The 25,716-nt window shown below is 41.7% G+C and overlaps 3 protein-coding genes across 5 annotated transcripts; 1 reads left to right on the forward strand and 2 right to left on the reverse strand.

Annotated features, from left to right (window-relative positions):
• Nucleotides 1–30: 30 nt before the first annotated feature.
• Nucleotides 31–17,129, reverse strand: LOC101168415 (dynamin-1-like protein). Of its 2 annotated transcripts, XM_011490924.3 has the most exons (20): nt 16,992–17,129; nt 14,192–14,429; nt 13,699–13,840; nt 13,563–13,609; nt 13,406–13,477; nt 11,883–11,969; nt 11,443–11,605; nt 11,237–11,357; nt 9,262–9,393; nt 7,221–7,427; nt 6,927–7,047; nt 6,674–6,829; nt 5,912–6,001; nt 5,744–5,836; nt 5,546–5,599; nt 5,256–5,336; nt 2,704–2,835; nt 1,548–1,657; nt 624–783; nt 31–525 (listed from the first exon to the last, which is right to left on the reverse strand). In XM_011490924.3, exons 2-20 carry the CDS (start codon nt 14,291–14,293, stop codon nt 469–471), a joined length of 2,127 nt encoding a protein of 708 aa, XP_011489226.1. In that variant the 5' UTR covers nt 14,294–14,429; nt 16,992–17,129; the 3' UTR covers nt 31–468. The 2 variants fall into 2 exon arrangements, with proteins under 2 accessions (XP_011489226.1, XP_020569690.1); XM_020714031.2 differs by lacking the exon at nt 5,256–5,336.
• stmp1 (short transmembrane mitochondrial protein 1) lies at nt 14,508–16,561 on the forward strand. The gene is made up of 3 exons (XM_020714032.3): nt 14,508–14,667; nt 14,882–14,935; nt 16,149–16,561. Exons 1-3 carry the CDS (start codon nt 14,653–14,655, stop codon nt 16,218–16,220), a joined length of 141 nt encoding a protein of 46 aa, XP_020569691.1. The 5' UTR covers nt 14,508–14,652; the 3' UTR covers nt 16,221–16,561.
• Nucleotides 17,130–18,842: 1,713 nt separating the features above from the next.
• LOC144989313 (uncharacterized) lies at nt 18,843–24,151 on the reverse strand. Of its 2 annotated transcripts, XM_078941517.1 has the most exons (3): nt 23,440–24,147; nt 22,069–22,247; nt 18,843–19,198 (listed from the first exon to the last, which is right to left on the reverse strand). In XM_078941517.1, exons 1-3 carry the CDS (start codon nt 24,017–24,019, stop codon nt 19,076–19,078), a joined length of 882 nt encoding a protein of 293 aa, XP_078797643.1. In that variant the 5' UTR covers nt 24,020–24,147; the 3' UTR covers nt 18,843–19,075. The 2 variants fall into 2 exon arrangements, with proteins under 2 accessions (XP_078797643.1, XP_078797642.1); XM_078941516.1 differs by lacking the exon at nt 18,843–19,198 and having other exon boundaries at nt 19,218–22,247; nt 23,440–24,151.
• Between the last annotated feature and the right edge of the window lie 1,565 nt (nt 24,152–25,716).

Raw genomic sequence — 25,716 nt, forward strand, 5'->3', positions numbered from 1 at the left:
GAGTTTGTGTTCTTCAAGAAGGAGCCGAGCGGCGATAAAATACTTCCATTTATTCTGACTTTAATGAGGCGAACACATATGTACATCCGACCTTTGACCTTCTGCATACGTTCCTGCAGAGCGACACATTTAAATAACACAGAAATAAATACATCTGAAACGGCTGTACAGTGTGGCGACAACAGTGCAAAACCCAAAACGAATAGGTTCAGTGCTTTTTGACACGAGACTTTGAAAAGATTGCAGAGCAGAAGCGGAAATGATCCGTATGTTTACGTCCCTACATCCACCTCACAGATTCTGATGCTCCAGAGAACGCCTTTTAAGAAGCCGCCATGACGCCTTCTGCACACGGGAGCAGGGATCTGACTAGTTTTATAGCTGAGGGATCCTTGATCCTTGATGAAGTTGAGGCCTGATGGGTACGAGGGGCGCCGCCCTTCGGGGGCGGGATCAGGCGGATGTTTCTCACCACAGATGCGTCTCCCTGATTTCGGCGATGACCTGGCTTGCTCTCTGTAGCGCCTACGGACCACAATTCCCAAACAAACGTTGAATGTGAAAAAAACAACAACAATGATCTGAGACTGGGGCCCCGCCAGGAAGGGGGGAGGTGCCGGTACCTGCAGCATGTCTGCCGCCTCCTTGCGCCGCTGAGCCATGTCCTCAGACTCTGTCAGCAGGTCGGTTAGGAGGCCCGACTTGTACAGCTGGCCGACGAGCTCGCTCTGCAGGCTGTCCTTCACGTGGTTGACCAGGAAATGCATCACGGCCTTCGGCACGCTGGTAGAGCAGACCAATGAAGAGAGGTTAAGTTAGCCAAAAAGGAGGCGGGGCTTCTGGTTCCTGCAAGGAAACCTAGTGGACGTGGATCACATTTTTGCTTTTAATCTCAAAAAGAGATCAAATAAAAAACCTGCGGCAAAGGTTTTTTTTTATAAAAGGGAACATTAATCAAGTATGTAGAAAAGTATTGAACTTATGAGAATAGAGTCACAATTTTATGATTATTGGTTTCAAATATGAGTAGAAGTTTAAAAAATTCTGAGAATAAAGTAGAGAAAAAAAATTAAAAAATTATGACAGTAGTCCAATTATGACAGACATAATCAAGAAGAAATGTTGCAAAACTATAAGCACAAAGTCTTCAAACTTAATAATAATAATTCTTAAAAAGTACAATTATTAGAAAAAGTCAAAATGTTATTAGAATAAAGCTGTAAAATTACAAAAATACTTTGTTTTATTTGATGAGAATAAAGTCAGAATATAATGAAAAAATAGTCAACATTTGATATAAATAGAATAATAATTGTATGATTCAAAACTCTTGTAATTTCATGAAAATATAAAGCAGACTCAGCGAGATACGTGAGCAGCATAAAGAAACGGAAAATGTTTGTGTTGTGGAAACATTTTAAAAGCTAAATGTAACTTTTTTTTTTTTTTTACTAAACTTTGTCCTTATAAAGTTAGGACTTTTTCTCAAAAATGGTTGACTTTGTTCTCATTGTTTCCTTTCCCTCTAATCCTGGAGGTGAAGTTACCTGTCCTGAATGTTCTTCCGGACAATGAGGAAGTAGGACTTGATGAGGCGTTCGATGACCTCACAGTCCCGCTGCTCACGAGACGAAAGCTTCCTGGCAACAGGAACGGGCTTTTTATATTGAAAAAAAAAGAGGTCAAGAAGAACATTAGAGATCAATTCAACTGCAACATCATACACAGTAAAATATTAAATGTTAAATGTAAACTTTAGTTTTCTTTTGAGTTTCTTATTTCATTTTTCAGCTCTCATCAGTTTGTTTAGGAGGAAGTTTCTTTAAAAACTCTGATCTTATGATAATTTAGTCGATTTTTCCTACTAAAGTTTTCTGCTTTAACCACGTTGATCTTCCACTTTCGGCTTCTCCCATCAGGGGTCGCCACAGCGAACGAGTCGCATGGTAAATGTTTTACGCCGGATGCCCTTCCTGACGCAACCTTCTCAAACCGGGCTTGGAACCGGCAGAGGTAGAGAAGGGAACAGGGAGCAGCCCGGAGTCGAACCCGGGTTTCACGGACGGAAGGCGCCGCAAACCAGCACGAGCTAAACTGGCTCCCCTTTAACCACGTTGATAAAATGTTATTTTTAAGGAGCGAGGCAGAGGGAGGGGTAGCGTCACTGAAGGCCCCCCCAGGCAAAAATTCACTTCAACTATCTTTATCTTTATTCACTGAGAAAAACAAGAAAGAAATATTAGAGTGAGTAAACATCAAATACGTCAGACATTTAGATGATTTTAAAAACAGTCAAATTAAGCGAGATCTACGGAAAATAAGAATTAAGCCAATTAAAATACGTCAGTGATCCACGCTCTCACATCTGGAGCAGAGAATGTTGCCAAAAGCTTTTGGAAGGATCTTCTCTCCCCGGGACACTTGCAGCTGATAAAATATACAAATTCGATATGGGTCGGGCCCTTGGGGGGGCCGTCCCCCTCCTCATCCCAGGGACACAAAGCCTCTGCGGCCTCGACTGTCATCTCAGAATTTAGTTACTCGATCGTCCAAAATGACTTTTGCTTTCTTGAATCCAGAACATTTCTGCGTCTCTGATCTTCCATTCTGCTCATTGCGAGTGCAGAGATGCCCGATACCCTAAAGGTTAGCATATTTTTTCTTTTTGCCAAGCAACGGTTCCAGCCGTCAGGCTTCGGTTACCACGTCCAGAAGGTTGACGGCTCCTTTCAGAGGAGTTCCGGGTCCGGAGGCAGGAGCTTCCTCTCCTTTCTTCAGCATCCCTCTCCAGTTCCCGGTGCCGTCCTGCTCGCCCTGGGGCCCCGCCGCAGGAGCCTGAGATGAGACGGCGTGTTTACTCAATAGAGCCTCCTTTCTTTGAGGGTTTGTCTCCACAGTTCAGGGCCGTAACGGTTAGCAGGACAGGAAGGACAAGAAGGAAAGCATCTCTGACTTCTGTGCAGTCAGTCGGGCTCGTCTGGGGCAAAGAAAATGTGGAAATGACCGTCCAGCATCCCAGTCATCAGGGATGCAGGAAACAAAACCGTTCTTCTACAACGGAGCTCGTTTTGGATCAGAGCCACATGTCCTCCAATCTGAAGTCCAATACCCATTCAGGTCAAATCCAACACCTGGGTGGAGCAATCGGGGGGTTTACCCCCCAATTCCAACCTTTACATGCCGAGTTGTTTTGTGAAAACTTTGAACCAACCGTGGATTTGAACCCACAACCTGAGCAGACACTCCACACCTCCTGTCTGTCGGGGCTGCGGTTTTGTCGTCATTTTGTGTCTAATTGTGTCTGTGTGACTTTCAACGTCCTCGTAAATTTCATTTATAGACGAGGATGGAGCTGAGGTCAAAATCATTAGCCCCCCCAAACACACACAATGACCTTTGACCTCTCCACAGAAATAACTGCGACTTTATCTGGACTCACAAAGACAAAATACCAATTAAAGCGCTAAAAGTACATGTCTATTAGCTTCTTAACTCATTCAAATACTTTCTATTAAAAACTCATATTTTAAAAAAGACAAAATCCAACCCTCTGGAACCGTTTTAGCTTTTTTAGCTAAATGTTTTTAACCCGTTTGGAGACGAGTGTCCTCGTTCCTGAAAGACGATGCAGATCTAAGCCCAGATTAGGATCAGAGACCTAGTAGAAAGGAAAACAGAGGCAACTTCTTTCCATAAAAACTGGAGGGAAAAAAGGATGGAGACTGTTCCCTTTTCACCGTATAAAGATCGTTTGGTGGGAACGTCCGGAAATATTTTAGAAAAAATTAACCCTTGAAGCAAAAAAGGACAAATTCTTACATTAAAAACTAACAGAAGAACTTTTTTTGTTTAGCAAAAATAGAAGCTTTAAAGCATTCCATGTTTGATGAATTACCAAGTGTATCTAAACTAAAGCCTGGTGCAGTTCCCCAACTAACCTCTAGAAGGCGTTTGTAGAAAAAAATCAGTTTCCGATCATAGAAATGAAAATACTCTCAGCTTATTTCATCCCTTAAACATCTGAGCTTTAGTTCCAGCTTTTAAACTCTTTCAACTTCCGTAACTCTACAACCGTTTAGGGGAATTAACTTCATTTTATCTGATTTGGAGAGATGCAGCTTTGCACTGATGTGCAATACTTGACTGGCAGCTTTGCGTTGTTATACCACACTTTGTTTAGCAATGTGTTGTATATCTGTGCAAATCTGGCATGAACTGCGTCAGAATCCACTGATTCGCGTTGATCATGTTAACGGTTGAAGAGTTACGGCTTCCCCGTTAACCCCGTTAACCTCATGTATGTTCTTTAACATACCATAAATTTTTGATTATGATGATTTACAATTCCGTAAAAACTTCACGACTGTAAAGTGTTGCATATCGACGCTTCAGAATCCACTGGAATGACGTTAATCGCATAAACGGTCGAGGAGTCACGAAAGTCAAAAGAATGTCAACATTGGAGCTGAAGCTCTGGTATTAAAGATTTTTGAAAGTTTTAGCCAATAAAATCGGAACTAGAAATGTTGGACATTAACTGCCTAAAGTGTCTTAAAGCATGTTTGCTTTGTACCTACGACTATTTTAAAATGTTAAACTTGATTAGCTACAAGTTTTTAACGTTGTTCCTCCAAATATGAACTTTTTGTTTCCTTCCTTTTCATGACAGCAGAAGCTCATAACATTCCCTAATTCTCAATGCAGCTGAGCACTACCATATCATCACACTACCGCTGCCATGCATCACTGCAGGAACTCCTGTTTTTAAAGCTCTGATCAATAAAGCCAAGTGAATCAATAGTTTTTGTTTGGCCCTCTTCATTAATAAACGTTTAAATTCTTCAGTCCAGTGTTTATTATAATATTTCCATCTTTGAGACATCCTGAGATCTTTTTTCTCCCTTTTAAATGCTTTCCTTTTTCTACTCTGAGACATAGAGAAGGCAGGATCGCATCTTTCCTTCTCTGAAAGATGCGATCAACGCTCAAGATTTCGCAGAAAAGCTCGACTTCACAGAACTTTTTCCAAACCCCAAAGGAGGAAATGGAGACAGGAGGAGTTTGGAAGAAGGGGGAGAAAAGAGGAGCACAAGTGTTGTTAGTGCAGGTTCTGACGGGCCGGGGGAGGGGTTCAGATCAGGAGCATCAGCACGCATAAACAATGGTGCATGCCAGCAACCCATGCAAATCCATCCACTCATCCACGACCCACAGTCATCCAGAAGCAGAGCCAGGCGGCTGCGCTACGTGCCCACCTTGGCACCGTCCACGTCTGCTCCAGACGCATTAGGATCACCAGAAACCGCAACCGGGCCAGCCGGGCCTTTGCCCACAGACTGGCAGGAATACGAAGAAAGAAAGAGAATAAGGAAATCTGGAAAGAGTGAAGGAGGCTGGCGACGGCGGAGAGCTGGAGGCTCTCGGGGAAGGAAAGGGATGGAAACTATCCGAAGCATTTGCCTCACAGGACCTTAAAAAAGAACTCTGAGAAAGATGACAAATGATCTGCTGTTATCACACTTTTAAAGAAATGAACAGCTTTCACCTTATCCCTGGGAACCGCGGCCGGCAGCTCTCTCATCCTGTTTCTCCTTTGTTCCTGTGAAGAAAGGGAGAAATGCCAAACAAACTAACTTAATCAAAATATTTCCAGACAAAGTTTCTGAAATTGTGCATTAATGACTCAACAGCGCCATAAATCACAAAGAAAGCTTTCAAAAAAGTGTTTTTGTGGAGTTCGGACCTCAATGTTGTTATTCATGACGCCGCATGCGTCTGCAAAGTCTGGATGCTTGGTGTTGATGTAAGCCAGCTCAATAGCTACCAGGTTATGGACCTGGGGGAGGAAAGAAAGACGTGGGTCAGTCCATCTCTGCAGCTCTGGAGGGGGAGCTGGACTAAGAGGAGGTACCATCTCGTTGGTGATGGGCAGCCTCTTCCTCAGGAGAGAAGTAACCACTTCAACGATGGCCTCATGGAGCTTCGGGAATCTCTGCAGCTCCTGCAACACCCAGAAATCTGCACGTCAGTGTCTGCCTGCAGCATGTACTTCTGTGAGTGTACCCAAGTGTGTACCCTAGTGTTTACCCAAGTGTGTTCCCTAGTGTGTTCCCTAGTGTGTTCCCTAGTGTGTTCCCTAGTGTGTTCCCTAGTGTGTACCCTAGTGTGTACCCTAGTGTGTACCCTAGTGTGTACCCTAGTGTTTACCCTACTCTGAACCCAAGTGTGTTCCCTACTGTGTACCCAAGTGTGTTCCCTAGTGTGTTCCCTAGTGTGTTCCCTAGTGTGTTCCCTAGTGTGTTCCCTAGTGTGTACCCTAGTGTGTACCCTAGTGTGTACCCTAGTGTGTACCCTAGTGTGTACCAAAGAGTGCACCCTAGTGAGTACCCAAGAGTGCACCCTAGTGTGTCTGTGTGCACCCAAATGTGTCTGCGTGTACCCAAGTGTGTACCCAACACCTGTGTTCCTACGTGTATCTCTGTGTACATGTTGTACCTATATGTGTATGCATGTTGTGTACCTGTGTGTGTTGTGTAGCTGTGTGTATTGTGTACCTGTGTGCTTTAGTTGTGTGTTGTGTAGCTTCGTGTTTTGTGTACCTGTGTGTGTTGTGCACCTGTGTGTGTGTTTTGTGTATCTGTGTGTGTTGTGCACCTGTGTGTGTGTTGTGCACCTGTGTGCTGTAGTTGCTGCAGTGCTGGATGATCCTCTGCATCTCCTCATGGACCAGCTCCACACAGCGCAGACTGGGCTCCTCCAGGCGCTTCACCTGCTTCTTCACCAGCAGCTCAAAGGAAATCTCCGGCACAAACAGAGACGGCCGGGGGCCCTAGACCGGGAGCGGGGAGAGGGGTGAGGGGGTGAGCCAGAGCCGCGTTGGGATCATCAGACATTATTTAAGAGCTGCAGCGTCTTGGAAAACGTACGGTTGCGTTCCTGATGGCGGTCAGGATGTCGATGGTGGTGAGTCCTCCAAGAGGATCCACAGACTCCAGCGTCCGGCCAAACGTCTCGTGGAAAATGTAACAAATTCTGGCTCCACCACACCTGAAACACAGGGGTGTGATAGGGGGGTGTCATTAAAAGAGAAGCCTGCAGTTCTGTCAGCTCTCCTTCCTCCACCCGCCCCCAAACACTGAATGATGAAACCCATGCAGGTGATCGGCCCGGTTCCCTCGGATCAACAGCACCCCCATGTGGCGGACTGAGGAACCACTCACAGCTCTGCCGTCTCGATGTACTTGGCCGTCCCTTCGATGGTGTTGCAGTACTCGGTGGCAAACTTGGTGATGAGCTGGAGCAAGGTGGCGCTGGCGTCCTCGACGGGCTCACCATAGCTGCTCAGCAGCGACTGGTACTGAGCGGCCAGGACGTTGATGCGCGTCTTCAGCTCGGGGAGGCAGTCCCTGATGTGATGCATCAGTAACCTGACGTTCAGACGGGGGAAGGGCGCACTTTAAATGGTTGTTCCAGGACACAAAACCCTGAACCCATTTCAACTAGTCTAGTACTAGTTGCTGGCTGGTTAGTTAGTTTGATCTTTAGGACCAAATTTAGAGAGCAGAAAATGTCTGAGGGCCTTTGTTCTTTGAAGCCTTAAATAAATTAAAGGCAATTAATTTGCTATGAGATACTTTTCATTTCTTAATAAAGAAGAAATAAATGTAAATACTTTTTTTAACCAAAATTACAGTGAATTTCACAAAAAAATTAAAAAAACCTTTTGTCAACATTAAATCTGGGTTCATAGGAAATGTTCCATATTATCTATTATTAGATTTATTATTAAATTCTTCTACATTTAAATCACGTGAGCAGGAAAATAACACATTTAGAAGAACAAACCATTGTGCTATTGATCACAGGAACAAATCTGTTCTGTTTTTCTCGTTTTCAGGCTCTAAAGGTCAAGCAGCCACAGCTTTATAACGGCTTATAACATAATTGAACCAATTATAATCAAGAAATGTGACGGGGGCCGAATATTTTAGATTTTAAGAGAGGAGCCTGCGAGCCAGAATGCGGGCCAGACTTTGGACATGTCTGGTTTAGAGGGAAAATATGAAAAATCCATTTAAAATCTACGAAGGAAAAAAAACACACATATCCCTCATTCCAGTTGCTTTGTCAGTTTTAAAAATAATAATAATAATAATTTTTCGTTTATTCTGCAAAGTCTTTTGTTTAAGAAAAATGTGTCAATGAGTTTGTGTTAACTTGTTTATTTTTAACAAAAAGAAGTTAGAAAATTGTGTCCATCTGAAAGCACAAACACCAAAACAGTGACAACAGCCTGTTGGTACCAGCTGGTTCTTGGAGGAACCGAGGAGCTTTTAGGATTTTTTCAGCAAATTCAGGCAGTTTTCAGTCAGGAAGGATGAACTTCAGTTTGAAGAAGGATAAAATTACAGGTTTGTTCTCCAAAACGTTTAAGTGAAGAGTTTATTTATCTCTAATTATTTCCACTTTTGAATAAACTGAGCTCAAACCGTTTTTAAGAGATGTCATAAGATCAGCTTTTCAAAATAAAATGATATGAAAAACTGATGTTAATGAAGTGTACTCATTTTTTCACTATACTAAAACATTTAAATTTTATATTTTAACAATAAAATGTCAGAAATAAGACTAATTTGGGATTTTAATTAAATTAATATCGAGAAATAAAATCTAAAATAATATCAAACACTGAAAGAGTTTTTGTTCAAAATAAGAGAAACAAAATTCTAAACTTTACTGCCCAAAAGGTTTTTTAAAAAAAGCCTTTAATGATAAATGAGTAGTTTCATCAAGCTTTTAGTTTGTTCCTTAATATCTTTATTAAACATTTATCAAAATGATTAATTTTTGAAATCGTCTAGAATAAATTCATATCAAACACGATCAAATGTACCCAACAAATAGGTTCCTAAACAAAAAATAACAACAAATTATTCTAAATTATACTTACAAAAAATAATTAAAATAAGCAAGTAACAGTAAAATAAAAGAATAAAAGGTAAACCAGTTTAACAGAACTGGTTAACAAATAAAAACAGAAATGCATGTAAAAATATATTTAAACAAATCTGGTTTTTTTTACTATACAATTTAACTGAATTTAACACCTAATCATTTTTTATTAGTCTCTACAGAGAAGCTTTAAAAAAAAAAAAGAACAACTTTATTTTCCGATTATCCCTAAATGCCACATTCTTCTAAGTGTTCTCCCAGATTTTTCGGCGGTCCAAGCGGCCCCGCCCCTTCCTGCGTAAACGTTACCTGTTCAGGGTCTTCGCCAGGTATTTGGTTCCATTCCTGTTGGCCAGAGACGGGTATTTCTTCTGCAGGAAGGCCTGTTCGTCTCTGATGGCATCGGCTACACACTTTTTGTTGTTTATGTCCAGCTGGCTCCTGGAAGTTCAAGCACAGATCTTTATTTCGCCGCTCGTTTCCATGACAACGAGGCGGGAAGCTAACATGAGACAAGGATTTAACACGGCCTGCCAGTCAGACTGGAGAACAGAAACTCCGCCCACATCACAGACATCCCACAAAAAACCAAATCAGGAGGAAAAAAGTTTGATATTTTCATCCAGTTCATTTAAAAAGTGAAACTCTTACTTTACCTACAATCCTTGATTCATTATTTCCAGCCTTTATTTGTTTTATGTTTGATTAATCTGGCCCATAGTTAATCAAAACCTGTAGTAGTGTCCCAGAAATTTCTTAAATCATATCAAATTTCTTTGCATTTAATACTTGGTTGGTGTTTCTTTTGTAAGGTTTACTGCGTCCGTCCTTGATGTAATAGGAGCGATCAGCCTATGACAAATAGTTTCTATAGGGGAAATATCCAGGATGCATTGGAGCCGTTCAAGTATGAAGCGGCTGGGATGAGGGTCGAGAAAGGTCATTTGTCCTCTCTGGGTGGGTGGAGAACTCTTCCCCAGAGGGAGGAGTTTAAGTATCTTGAGGTTTAGTCCGAGAGTGCGGGAAGATCAGAGCGTGTCATCGACGGCGGCGTCAGCTGTTGTGGGGTCACTGTCCCGGTCTGTTGTGATGAATCAAATAGCAAAGCTCTCAATTGACCGGTCGATCTTCGTTCCAGTATTTGCCTATGGTCATGAGCTCTGGGTCATGATGACCGAAAGAAGGAGGTCCCGATTACAAGCAGCTAAAAGGAGCTCCCTCTGTAGGGGGGCTGGGTGCTCCCTCAGAGACAAGGTGAGAAGCTCGGTCACCCGCAGAAAGCTCGGAGTAGAACCGCTGCTCCTCTATATCAAGGAGCCACTTGAGGTGGCTCAGTCATCGGGTTTTGCCTGCTGGACGCCTCCCTCTCCCTCACCATACAACATGTCAGCAGAGGGCGCTCCAGAGCAGTTTTTTTCAACCAGTGTCACTGGGAGATGGTCAAGTGTGCTGTGGGAGATTGCCCTCATTAAGTGATCTAAAAACATTTCCCATCTCCAGGATATCAGCTCTATGTTCATCCAAACAGACCCTGATAAAACGCCGAGTAGTTAGGAATATGAAAGATTGCAAAATATTTTTTCTTTGAGTTAATTTGATTCTATTAAAGACATTTTGATAAGAATGACGGTGCCGCGGTTTAGCTGTAGCTTCAACTGTCTTTGGAAAAGTCTCGCCCCTTTAACTGTCTCCACCAATCATTCTTGGAGGCTTAATCACACGTCATCAGTCTGACCAATCAGAAGTGGTTAAAGTCTTCACTTCCTTGTTCCGATTCTGTTCATAAAGTTGCTCAGTTTTAACAAAAATACCCGCTAAAGCTCGTCTTTAGCGGTGCAGCTTTCCACAGAATCCGGTGTCAGACCGTGGAACAAGTGAATAAAACACTGAAGCTCAGAAAAGCGATCTCCGGACGTTATTGCACTACATCTCCCATGATGCATTGGGTTAAAGAGACAGCGTCTCAGCGCACAATGAGTCGTCCTTGTTAAACGTCTTGAAACAACAGCGAACACACATTAAACAGTTTTTAAATCTTCTAATTTAACTTTTATTACATCTTTTAGAAAAAAACAGCTGCAGCTTCCAGCTTTTTCTGCCACAATTATCACAAAAATTCATGTGAGATTGCAGAGGGGCTGTAGATCAATACAGACTATGTGTGTCTCCTTTTTTAATTTTTGGATGCTGGCGTGCCGCGGCGTTTTTGTCAAGGTTAAAGTGTTTTTAAAGTATTCAGATAATCTTCATTATTGGTTTTATGGAACATCAGACTGAATCTGACCTGTTGACGACTCCTATGAGGCCCAGCTTGACGGGGATGACCCTCCCCATCAGCACATCCATGGCGTCCGTCCCAGCGTCCATCAGGTCCAGCTTGGTCACCACAGCTAGCGTCCTCCTGCCTGATGAGTCACATGACGGCGCTCACTAAACCTAAAAACTATGACAGCATTCATCAGATGTTGGGGGTGTTTTTTTTTTCCGTACCGTCGGGGTCGACCTCACGGGCCACCTTCAGAGCCTCAGAGGTGGCCATGTCAGTGTTGGCCGCCGTGACGGCCAGAATGATGCAGTTCGGGTTGGAGATGTGCTTCAGGATCAGATCTCTGATCTGAATCTCGATGTCCTGAGGCTGATCGCCCACGGGCACCTGTGGAAAGGAGGACTAGTTCAAGGAGAAGCCCTGCGGTGCCATCACTGCTGAGCATTAAAGGAGGGAAAATCCCGAATTAGCAGCCGACAAACGAAGCTGGAATCTAATCCTGACTTCGTCTGGGCTTCAACAGAACGTCGATTCAGAACTTTAAGGAACAAAAAATTCCACATTTGCAGATATAAAGCCATGCGGGGATTTTACAGGCGGATTGTCAGACGAACGGGGGCTCGTCTCGGTTTGTGGGAGGAGCTTCCAGGTCCGAAATGGTTACCTTGGTGATTCCCGGCAGATCCACCAGGGTGAGGTTGACCACAAAGGGGGAGAAGATCTTTAGATGGATGGGCTCCTCGCTGATTCCCTGCCGAAAACACGTCTCACTTAGCAACACTTTCCAGAACTAAAAAATGTCTATTTCAATAAAAACTTTATTTATAAACCACCTTCTACACAGTTGTAAAATCACCTAGAAGAACTAATAAAATTATTTCTTTTCTTTTGTTTCTTAGTAATATAATAAAAAACCAAAAGAACTTTAACTAAAGTCTACCTTTTTAAGCAAATCTCAAAAACTAATGAAGCAAGTTTTTAATTAAAAATGCTACAGAAACAACAAAAAATAGAAAACAGCCATTATCATAGGTTTATCTGACTTTCATTCTTTCACTCAACATCTTTTCTTCATTACTTTGTCGGTTGTTCCTTAGAGTCTAGAACGATCATTTGCTCCATGAGGGACTGCGTTTGTTTTGGGTTTTTTTTAATCTATAGTCTTAGGAACGTGCAGATAAATTCAGAAATGTTTGAGAACGGCTATTTCTTCCAGCAGAGGGAGCTCTGCAGACTGTGGCCAGTTGTGTGTCACAGAAAAGGTAAAAACCCATTCTGATTAAAAGAAAGAAAGAAAATCCTGTTTTGGGTGTTTTTTAAAGACAGAAAACAGCACAGTTTTTTGAATTTGTCTAAAAACAACACATGATAATTAAAACTTTAATAGATCAAAAGATGATCAGAGTGGGGTTTATCCAGTTTCTCCCTCGTCTGATAAATATGTCTGATTTCTGACCGGATGTGGGATTCCAAAACCTGATGGACCTTATTTTTGTTAAACGATCCAAAATGTCTTGACCACAGATGGGCTGATGTTGAGCCCTGAAGTCCATTTTCCAGCCTTGATCTTAAAAAAGTCTAAACTTTTTCCTCATCCAGCTGGAAAACATTCAACTTTCCCCTCATGGAGCCGTCTGATGATTCCACAGACATCAGGTGACACCAACGTGTTTTGTATTTGTCTGGTGAAATGTAGTTTATACTTTTCTAAGTATTTATAAGTGGGAATAAATTGACTGTATAATAAATCAACACAGTTGCCATGCAAAAATTGTACCGTGAATGTTTAGTATATTTCCGTAAATGGAATCATGTGCCTCATCAAGTGTTGTAAAAAGGGGTGGAATCAGACAACATTCCTCTTCAACCCACTCTTTTTAAAACACACTATGTCTTTTAAACCACCGTCTTGATTTTATTATTTGTGTTTGAAAATAAATAAAATAAATTAAAAAAAAATATTTTCTTTCAAAACTGTTTTTTAATGGTGCTACAAACAAAATTAAGTGCTTTTTAAATTCTGTTTAAAGACTTTTATTTAAAAAATAATAATTTGGTGACTTTAAGGGCTTTTTACAGACAGAACCCAGCTGTCTGCAGATTATTTTATCGTGTGTACGCGTTCCTCTTTTAGCAAATCTACATTTCCAGTTAGGTTTTTAAGATTTCCTTCGATGGGCATCTTACCTTATTATTTCCAGAAATTCGCTCCGTTTCCTGTTCGATCTCCAGCCGGATTTCATCAAAATCTGTGAAGATCTACAAGAAGATTCAAGGAGATTCAAGGACAAGCAGCAGTCTTGGACGTGCAGTGGAATGGTTTAAGATTAGATCAATTCCAAACCTTGCTTTTGGTGTGCAGAAACTTGCCCCACTCCTGCACCTCTTTGCCTACAGTCACATTAAAACACAGGAGATGGAAGATGCTGAGAAATTGAGAAGATATATTGTTTTGACCACCAAAGAAACTGGGCTGCCACCTCCATCCTCGTTGTTCCTGGCGTCTCCAGCATCCACGTGGACCAGCTGGAGGATGAGGGGTCGCCTGGTGACGACGCCGGTCCCCCGAGGCAGCAGGTCTCTGCCCACCAGGCTCTCCAGCACAGAGCTCTTCCCGCTGCTCTGGAGACGCAAATAAAGCAAAGTTCTTCCTTGACACCAAAACCACCTAAATGTAGGAAGATTTTAGGTCAGGTGGAGCAACCTCCACCTCAACTAGTAACATGTACGTAGCTAATAAAAGTAATGAGCACAATCACAACAAAAAATACTTTAATAGCATACATGATGTGAATTAATTAGGTTTGAAAGCAATGACTTCTGGGTAACAGAAGTCTCTTTTTTAAATAATAAAATACTAATATAGCCAAACAAATAAAAAAAGCATACTTGCTGATTGATTTGATAAAGACTGTGGGGTTTGCTAGCATGACAGCCGCTTTCTGAATGCAGAATGAAAAGCGGTTTTTTTACCTGAGTTCCCACGACTGCAATCTGCGGCAGCTGTATGATATCCGCCCCAACGGTGTTGAACACGTCCTGAAGCTTGTTTATGACGGGAATAAGCGTCTCCATCTCTCCTATTTTTGTTTATTTAAACAAATAAAGGAGCCGTTTGGTGATGGAGCCAAAGTCATTCAATGTCCCTCCGTCTCCACCATTGCAACAAGACCCGCTAGATGGACGTCAAAGCCTGTTGGGAGTTGTAGTTCTATGAGGAAGCAAAATAACAGATCAAAGTGAAGAATAAACTACCATGCGGCTTGCTGAAAATTAACGCGATGGTTTGTATTCTCGCGCATGCGTACGTTTGTTTGACGACGAACGGCTCGCTGACTTGTAGAATTTTGCCTTTAACGTCGAATTTACCTCCCTGTCCTTTGTTATTCATTTTCAATTCTCGTGTGAAACTTTTTGGATTCCTTTCTTTCATCATGCTTCAGTTTCTGGTAAGAAATATTAAAATATCTGCATAAAATATTGATTTAATTAATCAGGGTGTAAAACTGTTTTTAGCTTAGTGCTCTTCAAGCTAAGCTAACTGTTTTGCAGTGAAGTTGCTGACACTAAATAGTATTTGTCAAAAGTTTAATATTATGCTCTAATTTTGTTTATGCAAGAAAACGCAATACATTTCGTGTTTTTAATCATATGTCTCTCTAGGCGGGCTTCACCTTGGGAAACGTAGTGGGAATGTACATCGCTCAAAACTATGAGGTGAGTCAGTCAGTGTCTGGTTTCTTTTCTTTTTTTTTTTAAAGCGTGGCTCCGGATTTTAGCTTTAGATTTCCACGAAAATGTTTTAATATTTTACTGAAATGTTTCATTTACAGTAATTGGAAATAGTAGCTGGAAACCTAACCTACTTTTAATAAATGACAAGAAATCTAGCTTTGGAATTTTAATTTTAATGTTCAAATAAACAAGTTTTGTTTCTTCAAAAGAAAAATGTTCATTAAAAATGCTGTCACTTTGAGTGCTTTGACACAAAAATTTCTCTGTTTTTGACACAATAAACTAATAGCTCTCTGGCTGTAAAAACAAAGATTTACAGCTGTAAAAATGCGGTTAAGACGTACAAAAAACAACTTGTATTTGTTTTCCCAATTTTTACTTTTAGAAATATTTTCTAGGCCCTCAGAACATGTTTGTCTCCTTTAATTCATTGATGTTTCACCAAAAGTGGAAAAGAATCTTTTAAAAAAGGACTTTCAGTGGGTTTTGGAGTCATTGTAAGTGTGGAACCTTTATAATCTTCTAGCTTTGGTGTCCATGCATTTGTAGAACCAGGCTTTGTGGAAATATTCATCCAATCCATGGAGAGAAAAAACAGATATTTCCTAAAATAACAAGCTCTGTCATTCTACGAAGTGTTTAGAGGTTAAATATTTGTATTCACAATGGAACCAGTTATACATGTATAACTTTCTCTTTATTTTTAGCTTGCAAAACCTCTATACACATTTTTAGAGGTCAGACTATGTTGAATCAGTTAGCAAAAAGTTTTAAAAAGTCTTGACATATGTTCCCAACATAAATGTCTTGACAAATAGTTTGACTTACCCATTCTGCATTAGTTTGTATTAATTCTACCCGTGGCTGTTTATTTTCATTCCTTGTTTATGTAGCTTTGTAAAATCCAGATTGATATTTTTGTACTGTACCTCTTTAAAAACAAAGACAACCATATTATTAAAAGGTAAGAAAAATGATGTAAGACGATTTAATATTTTAAAATGTATTGAGCCTTAGAATATTTTACCCTGAAACATTTTTTTTTGAAAATATACAATCTGCAAATGATAAAAGATCATCAAAGTATTAATGTTTGGAAAATTTTTTGTTTTATAGTTTAGTTTCCTCAAGTAAAAAAACAAAAGCAAAGCATGTCGTAGTGGTATGTTTTATTCTCATTTCCTGTCATCTGTAGGTTCCCAACCTAGCAAAGAAAATTGAAGCTTTCAAGAAGGATGTGGAGGCCAACAAGAAACCACCGGAATGAGCAAAGTGTGGACCTTGTTAGAATCTTCTTAAAAAGTTACTTTAGAGGAAATATTTATTTTTGCGGGTTTCTGGTGCATTTCAATGGATAAAACAAGGCCTTTAACAGTATTTGTTCATACGCCATTTACCATTCCCAGTTTTTTTTTTTTATATATAAAACTGTTTAAAAAAAGGCTCTTAACTGCAGTGCATTCTGAAGTGCTTCATATTTAACCAAAAGTTGTGGGAAAAAAGTAACTTTTTAAAACTCTAAATTTGTCATATGCCAAAGATTTTTGTCATTAACACTGGCAGAACTCACAGCTACATACTTTGCAATAAAATGTTGACAAATCTGAAGTGTTTTTGTCAAGTGTATTTGTGAACTGCGTGCTCCCACACTTGTAATAAAAGGACAGGACTGGACCCAGGATTTCACTCTTTCCAAGTTTTTATTAGCAGTTGGTAGCAGGTGAAAAACCTTAATCGAAAAACAGAACAATTTATAAAAGGGTAAGTAAATTATTTTTCAAACATAAAGGTAAACCAGGTGAATAAATTAAGATGAAAACTAATCCAACAATTTGTAACCAAGAAAATGTAACGAACAACTGTTACAATGTAGGAAACTTAAAAATACAATTTATCTTAAGTTGATTATCTTACAAATAATTATATCCTTTTTGTAAATTAATTTTCAATACATATTTTAGGACAGTGTACAACATAATAAATATATATATATATTTATTTTTTTTGACATATTTAAGAAGTCCAGCATTGAACTCACCAGTAGCCCTTTAAAGTCCAAGTCCCACTCACGGAGTGGTTTGAGTTGAACGTCCAAGTTCATAGAGAAGCTGCCGTCTTCCAGCTCAGATCTTTACTCATGGCGCGGTGAAACGCCGTTGTAGTGTCCCCAGTTTATGCCCTGATTGCTTCATTGAGTTCAGCTGGTAACGACAACTAACCCTGGCTACTGCAGGCTGCAGCCAGGGCTTACTCGGTAACGAGGCGCGTTACGTCTCTGCCGAAGGGTAATAATTGTTTATAATTTTGAACTGCATTTCTTTTATTTTGGGGGCCACTGGCCATTTTATGAATTTCCAAAATTGAGCACCAGATGTGACAGGTGTCTCAGTTATTTTATATTTCACCTTTCTATTAAAGTCATGATATAATTTACCTTTAAAGGATTTGTTTAGGTATTTATTATCACATTTTTTTTCATTAAGTTTTATTTCTCCTATTACTAAATTTGGTAGTTTAATTTGAACATAGGAAGACAGTATTGTATTTTTTATTAAATGTATTAAAGCAATTGGAATTACTCTGCAGGTTTTCTGGAATTCTTTGGTTGTGCATTCAATATCATATTTACTTTTGAAGTCTCTTAACTGAAGAATTTCACCATTTGAATCAAGAATATCCCTTACAAAAAGAATCTTGTGATCAAACCAATTCTGATGAAAAATGGTCTTCCTGTTTGTGGCAATTACTCTCTTGTTCCACAGGGTGGCGCAGTGAGGAGTGAAATTGTGGCTAAATATCATTTTCCAGTGGAAAAGTACTTGTTTGTGAAATTCTGAAATCTTTATAGGAAGTTTGGAAATTTCAAAGTCACATCTAAGCAAAAAATCTAATCCACCTACTTTATTGAAGATGTTTTTGGGAATATGAAACCATATTGAGTCAGGGTTAGCCATAAAATCTTTTAACCATTTTATTCTAAAGGTTCCAATCATTGATTCAAAATCAGTCGTCTTTATACCTCCTAAATTATATTCCTTAATTAGTTGAGATTTTCTGATGTAATGGGTCTTATTTCTCCAAATAAGTTTATAAATAACTGAGTTAATTTTTTTAACATTCTTTGGGTTAATGTAGAGAGATTGACACGGATATATTAATTTTGAAATTCCTTCAGATTTGGACAACAAATTTCTTCCAAAAATGGTTAGATCTCTGATTAACCAGTGATTGAATGATTTCTGCATTTGGTTAATTTTTTCCATTATGTTTATTTCTTCCCTTTCTTTTTCATCTCTAATTAATTTAATTCCTAAATATTTCACTTCATGTTTTACTGGGATTGAAAACATTTCTTTTTCCAGGCAAGAGAACAGGGGTAGTAATTCACATTTTTGTAAGTTTAATTGAAGACCAGAAGCTTTTGAGAAAATGGATATAATTTGTAGGGCTTCCATTACCATGTTTTTGTCTTTTAGAAAAAATACTGTGTCATCTGCAAACTGGCTAAGGCGGAATTCAAAATCAAAAACTTTAATGCCTTGAAAATTAGGGTTGTTTAGAATTAAGTATGCTAAGAGTTGAGTACATAAAATGAAAATTTTTGGTGATATTGGACATCCTTGCCTTATTCCACATGTTACATTTATTCTGGGTGTTAATTCTGAGTTAACAGTGATGTAACTGTAAATTTCAGTATAAAACATTTTTATAATTGAGCAAAATTTTTTTCCAAATCCAAAATGTTCCAGCGTTTGAAATAAAAAGTTATGTTCTACAGAATCAAAGGCTTTGAAATAGTCAATAAATAAAATGAGACTTTCTGTTTCTATCATAGATTTGTTACGACCCCGGGGTGTGGGAGGGAAAAGGGAATCAGCAATACAACAGATCTGTATTAACTGATTTATTCGGAGCAGTAAGCTACAACTGGTTCCGTCACACAGATATCCTCCCACATGGGATCACAACGTGATGTAGACACAGTTGACAATAATCAAAGAACACATGCCCGTAAAAAGAGGCATTCAGACATAGCAAGGATAAGTAGAAATCATTCTAAGGTGTCAAGAACCGAAACGAAACACAAATAAGTGCACAGAACACAAATGGCGAGCTGAAGAGTCAGCCGCCCTGGTGCTTGGGCCACGTCAGCTTATGTGTCCGTGCCTCCAGCGCAGAGGGGCGGGGCCGACGCTGTAGATGGAGTGACAGGCCAACCAGGACGACGAGGCAATGACGTCCAACCTAGAAGAAAGGAGATGGGCCGATCGCCCCCCCAGATACCACCGCGTTCAATTAACATAACTAATAACCCAAAACAAGAAGAAAGCTCATCCACCCCAAAAGACTCGGCACGTAACACCCTCCCCCTTAAGATCTGGACGCCGGGTTACCCGGTGACCTCATACCCTAGACAAAGCGTCAGCAAGTACATTGTCAGACCCCTTCTTGTGACGAATTTCCAGGTTAAAATCCTGGATCACAAGTGCCCACCGCATAAGACGTTGATTGTGGTTGTACATACTTGACAGAAACGTGAGTGGGTTATGATCAGTATAAACCAGAACAGGAACAGCACTCGACCCGAGGTAAACCTCAAAGTGTTGCAGAGCCATCAACAGGGCTAAAGTCTCTTTCTCAATGGTGGAATAGTTGATCTGGTGCTTCGCAAATTTACGCGAGAAATAGCAAACGGGGTGGTCAATTCCCTCAGAATCCTCCTGTAAGAGTACCGCACCAGCAGCCACACCACTTGCATCCACCTCCAATTTAAACGACTTTGAAAAATTCGGGGCAGCTAGTACTGGGGCATGGGTGAGGAGGGTTTTTAAAGAATCAAAGGCGTGTTGGCATTCTGGGGTCCAGGTGAAGGCCGTAGATGGACTGAGAAGATGCGTCAGAGGATAAACAACTGCGGAAAAGTTACGACAGAAGGCACGATAATATCCTGCCATTCCTAGAAAGCGGCGAAGTGCTTTGCGAGTAGAAGGGGGAGGAAACTCGACTATAGCAGATATTTTCGCGTCTACCGGCCGCACCTGTCCCTGACCTACTTCTCTCCCTAAATAAATAACCGTAGCTTTGCCAAAGTCACACTTAGCCAAGTTTAGAGTAAGTGAAGCTTTGGCCAGCCGTGCAAATACCTCACCGAGCACTTGTACATGTTCTTCCCAAGAGGAGGTGTGGATTATGAGATCATCTAAATATGCGTTGCAATTTTTCAAATCAAATAACAGAGTGTTAATTAGCCTTTGGAAGGTTGCCGGAGCATTACACATACCAAAGGCCATGACTTTATACTGAAGGAAATGATCAGGTGTGACGAAGGCAGAGATATCCGAGGCACGAGGTGTAAGGGGAACTTGCCAGTATCCTTTTAACAGATCCAGTTTTGTGACATATTTGGCAGTACCCAAATTGTCCACACAATCCTCCATACGCGGTAAAGGGTAAGAATCGGGAATAGTGACCTTATTTACTTTACGAAAATCGGTTACGAACCGGCGCGAGCCATCCGGCTTCACCTCCAGGAGACAAGGAGAACTCCAGGGGCTGGAACTAGGTACTGCTAACCCATTTTGGAGGAGGTAGTCTGTTTCAGTCTTCATAATCTCACGCTTGGTGACGTTTAAGCGGTAGGGATTCTGTTTTATTGGCCGGGCTGCTCCTACATCTATGTCATGTTCAATGACCGTAGTCCGAGTTGGCACATCCGGAAATAAGCAGGAGTAGCGATCGAATAAAGAGACCACATCTCGTTGTTGGTCAGGGGATAAATGGGGCAAAAGAGTCGGCAGTCTGGTTAATAACTCAGAGTTAGATAATCGGGCGCCGAGATGAGCTGAAGGAGGGACGCGGAGCCCATCATCCTTAAGAATGGTACCTTCGGTTGTAATAGGGATGCAACAGCGCTCCACCGGAATGTCTTTGCACGGCTCAGCCTCGGCACCTCTGGGAAAATACTTCTTCAGCATATTTATGTGACACACACGATGTTTTCGACGTCGTTCCGGAGTGGCTACAACATAATCAGTCTCACTCAGCCGCTCAGTAACAGCGTAGGGACCACTGTAGTGAGCGGAAAAGGTCGCTCCCGGAGAGGGAAGCAAGACCAGTACTTGTTCACCAGCATGAAACTGCCGAGGCTCCGCTGACCGATCATAATTCGCTTTCATGGTTGATTGAGCAGCAGACAAAGATTTCCGTGCCAACTCATTGGCTCGGTGAAGACGTTCACGAAAGCAGCTAACAAAATCCAATACGTTTTCAGGGGAAGGCAGTGCTAAAAAACGGTCCTTTAAAGACTTAAGGGGCCCACGGGGTGTGTGACCGAACACTAATTCCGCCGGACTAAACCCGAGGGATTCCTGATTAGCTTCACGGGCTGCAAATAACAGGAACGGGATGCCTTCATCCCAATCATTCTCCGTCTGAAGACAATATTTCCGCAACATGGACTTTAACGTCTGATGCCACCGTTCCAGAGCACCCTGAGACTCAGGATGGTAGGCGCTAGACACAACGTGTTGGATGTTTAGCGTTCGAAGGACCTGTTGGAAAATTTTAGACAAAAAATTTGTTCCCTGATCTGACTGGATTACACGGGGCATGCCAAAAATGGAAAAAAACTTTGTTAATGACTTCACGATGGCACGGGTAGTTATGGTACGTAGCGGCACTGCCTCTGGGAAACGAGTGGCGGCACACATGATGGTGAGTAAATATTGATTCCCATGTTTGGTCCGAGGCAAAGGGCCGACACAGTCAACTATAACCCGTTCAAAAGGCTCCCCTACCACGGGAATCGGACGTAATGGAGCGGGGGGGATCTTTTGATTTGGTTTTCCAGTAAGTTGACAAATATGACAATGGCGACAATAGTTTGCTACATCGGCTTTAATGCCTGGCCAAAAAAAATGCTGCAAAATGCGCCGGTAGGTTTTTCGAACCCCAAGATGGCCCGACCACACACTTTCGTGGGCCATGGCTAAAATGGAGGGTCTATAAATAGCAGGAATTACCACTTGAAGAACCTGATCACTGCTAGAAACTACTGAAGGCCACCTGCGCAACAGCAGATCATCCTCCATGAGATAAACTCCCTCCCCTTTTACCTGAGTAGCATCCATCGCCCTAGAAAAATATTGTCTTAGGGTCGGGTCGGCCTTTTGCTCCGCACCAAGACGGGCACGATCCACAGGCAGAGGCACCTCCTCTACTGCGGACGCTCCAGACTCCGGAGTTTCAGCGGCTTCCTGAGTGTCAGCCTTCCTGTCGGGGTCATCTGCGAAAGCTGACATTAAGATGGAGTCAGACAGGTTAATATCCTCACCCTTACGGGCCTGGGCACGAGTAATAACACAACTGGGAAAGATACTAGAAGGCTGTGTGACGTCAGTGGGGGGGGGGCCCGTTGGCCACTTCCAGGGTAGGAGTCACCTTTCCTCCCGCGATGTCATTACCCATTAGAAACGTGACTCCTCCCACTGGAAGCTCCGGGCATACAGCCACAGGGAAAACCCCGCTGATTAATTCAGATTGCACATGTACTTTGTGTACTGGCCGTAAAACATAACCCATCTCAACTCCCCGTAAAATTGCATCATACCCACAGGTAGATTTATCAGAGAAGGGTAAGACAGAGGCCAGTATAACAGACTGTGAACAAGCCGTGTCACGTAAAATGTGCACGGGACAACAGTTATTTTTATCACCCACCAAAGACACCCAGCCGTCAAAGACAAACGGTTTAAAACACTCCTCAACTCCATCTGACTTAATGTCAACTTTCACGACACCCACACCTTTAGGCGGCGACAGTTTAGGCTGTTCCTTATGTTTGAGTGCAAGGCAATCAGCAATGACGTGTCCCGGTTTGTGGCAGTAAAAGCAACACCTCTCCTCCTTCTGGAAAGCAGGAGCCGGACACGACCGATAACTGTTCACCGAAGTCGGGCTTACACCCTCAGAGGACACAGGAAAGGCAAATTTATGTGTCAAAACATACTCATCGGCTAACACAGCCGCAGAAGAAAGCGTGTTCACCTTCTGTTCGTTTAAATACACAACAACACGTTCAGGTAGACACTTTTTAAACTCCTCCACCAAAATTAGTTCACGAAGAGAGTCATAATCGGCAGCATCACAAGCGGCAATCCATTTATCAAATAAAAGCCCCTTTTCCCTCGCAAACTCCGTATGGGTACAAAGGGTTCCTTTTTTCAGGTTCCTGAACTTCTGCCGATAAGCTTCAGGTACCAGTTCATACACTCTTAGTATGGCAGCTTTAACGCAGTCATACTTCAGGCTGTCTTCCAAAGAAAGAGCCGAAACAGCCTCCTGAGCTTTTCCATGCATCTTACACTGCAGTAGTAGAGCCCAAACTTCCGAAGGCCACTGCAGAGCAGATGCAATGCGCTCAAACACCCCAAAATAGGCATCCACCTCGGACTCACGGAAGATCGGTACTAGGTTAATGTACTTACTAATGTCAAACACAGCTGGATGTTGGGACAGGGGAGGAGCGGCCGGCGCGCCGCTGTGCTGATCCTCGGCTATCCCTGCGGATGGTCCCCCCTGCTGGGCGGACAGCTCCAGCTGACGGATGCGCACAGCTGTGTCGGCCTCAATCTCGAGCTTCCGGATCTGGAGCTGAAGGTCGCGCTGCGCCTGCTCGTGCTTCTCCCGAGCCTCCAGCTCGAGTCGAGCCAGGCGCACCTTGAGCCGCGCCCCCTCTCCGGAGCCAGCAGCACCATCCGGAGAAGAGGAATCATAACGGGGGAGCGTGAAGGGCGTCTTTACCTTCGGTTTGCACTCACCTGCTCCCCTGGCCGCATCATCCTTATCCTTGGGCGTCACCAGAGCAGATCGCCCAGACAGCGTCACCAGATCCAACTCCTCCAGCCTGGTCACTATAAGGGACTTCAATTCCCGCTTTCGTGTATGACCGCCAAACGTGATGCCGAAGTGGGTGGCTATTTTCACTAAGTCGTCCTTAAGAAAACACTCCAACGCTTCCACGGACGGGTTTCCTAGGAAATCCGCCAAATCAAAGGGCGAAGGCATTGCTTCCTACCGCCGTAAAATAAGAAATGAATGAATGAATGAATCCAGAGTAAACTAGGGACACCGCCCACTCCTATAAAGGGCGTGAGCGGATGTATCCCGGACGAGCCCCCACTTGTTACGACCCCGGGGTGTGGGAGGGAAAAGGGAATCAGCAATACAACAGATCTGTATTAACTGATTTATTCGGAGCAGTAAGCTACAACTGGTTCCGTCACACAGATATCCTCCCACATGGGATCACAACGTGATGTAGACACAGTTGACAATAATCAAAGAACACATGCCCGTAAAAAGAGGCATTCAGACATAGCAAGGATAAGTAGAAATCATTCTAAGGTGTCAAGAACCGAAACGAAACACAAATAAGTGCACAGAACACAAATGGCGAGCTGAAGAGTCAGCCGCCCTGGTGCTTGGGCCACGTCAGCTTATGTGTCCGTGCCTCCAGCGCAGAGGGGCGGGGCCGACGCTGTAGATGGAGTGACAGGCCAACCAGGACGACAAGGCAATGACGTCCAACCTAGAAGAAAGGAGATGGGCCGATCGCCCCCCCAGATACCACCGCGTTCAATTAACATAACTAATAACCCAAAACAAGAAGAAAGCTCATCCACCCCAAAAGACTCGGCACGTAACAGATTGATAATGTAGCATATCCAGAATTAATCTAACATTATTATGTATGTTTCTTCCTTTTATAAAGGCAGATTGAAAACTATCCACTACTTTGTCTAGAACCATTTTAATCCTGTTTGCATAAACTAGTGCCAATAGTTTGTAATCATTACACAGCAGGGTGATGGGCCTCCAATTATCTAACTTTGTCCTTATTTGGTTTAGGGAGTAAGGTTATCAATCCAGTTTTCATAGATGGAGTAAGGCAACCTTCACGGATACAATCATTGAAAGCGTTAATCATTAAATCTTTAATGTCCTGCCAGAAAAACTTTAAAAATTCTGCAGTCAGTCCATCTATTCCTGGTGATTTGCCATTACTCATATTTTTCAATGCAATTTCAATTTCTGATATAGTTACATCTTCTTCTAAACTAATTCTATCATCGTATTCTATCTTTTGGATGTGTTCTTTAATTTGGGTAAAGAATATGTCACAATTTTCTTGGCAAAAATTTGAGCTATATAAAGTTGAGTAAAATGAAAATATTTCAGATTTAATTTGCTCTGGGTCTTCAATTAATCTTCCTTTTTTGTTTATTTTACCTAATTGTTTTTTTGTTTGTCTACATTTTTCTAATCCATAGAAGTATGTTGTGTTTTTTTCTCCCTCTTCAATCCACTTAGCTCTGGATCGTATAAACGCACCGTTTGCTTTTTCTGAATAAATCTCATCAAGTTGTTTTTGGAGCATGTTTAACTCAGCCAGATCTTCCTCTGAAGGATCAGCCTTGTTGCATAAAATATTCATCTTTCTGACAATTTCCTTTTGCTTTATTTTCCTATTTTTTACAACATGTTTGCCAATTTCACTTGCTATACGTTTGCTTTCAAATTTAAACCACTCCCACTTCCCTTTGTTTGTCATTTCCATTCCCTTGACTTTCAAACATAGAGATTTGATCTCCTTAATAAATATATCATTTATTAAAAGTTTATTGTTGAATTTCCACGTGTTGTGAGATGGGTGTGTATTTTTACACAGTTTTAGGGAAAGGCTGATTAAACAATGGTCAGTA

This window comes from Oryzias latipes, chromosome 23, assembly GCF_053564925.1.
Source record: "Oryzias latipes strain Hd-rR chromosome 23, Olatipes_Hd-rR_3.1".
Taxonomy (NCBI): domain Eukaryota; kingdom Metazoa; phylum Chordata; class Actinopteri; order Beloniformes; family Adrianichthyidae; genus Oryzias; species Oryzias latipes.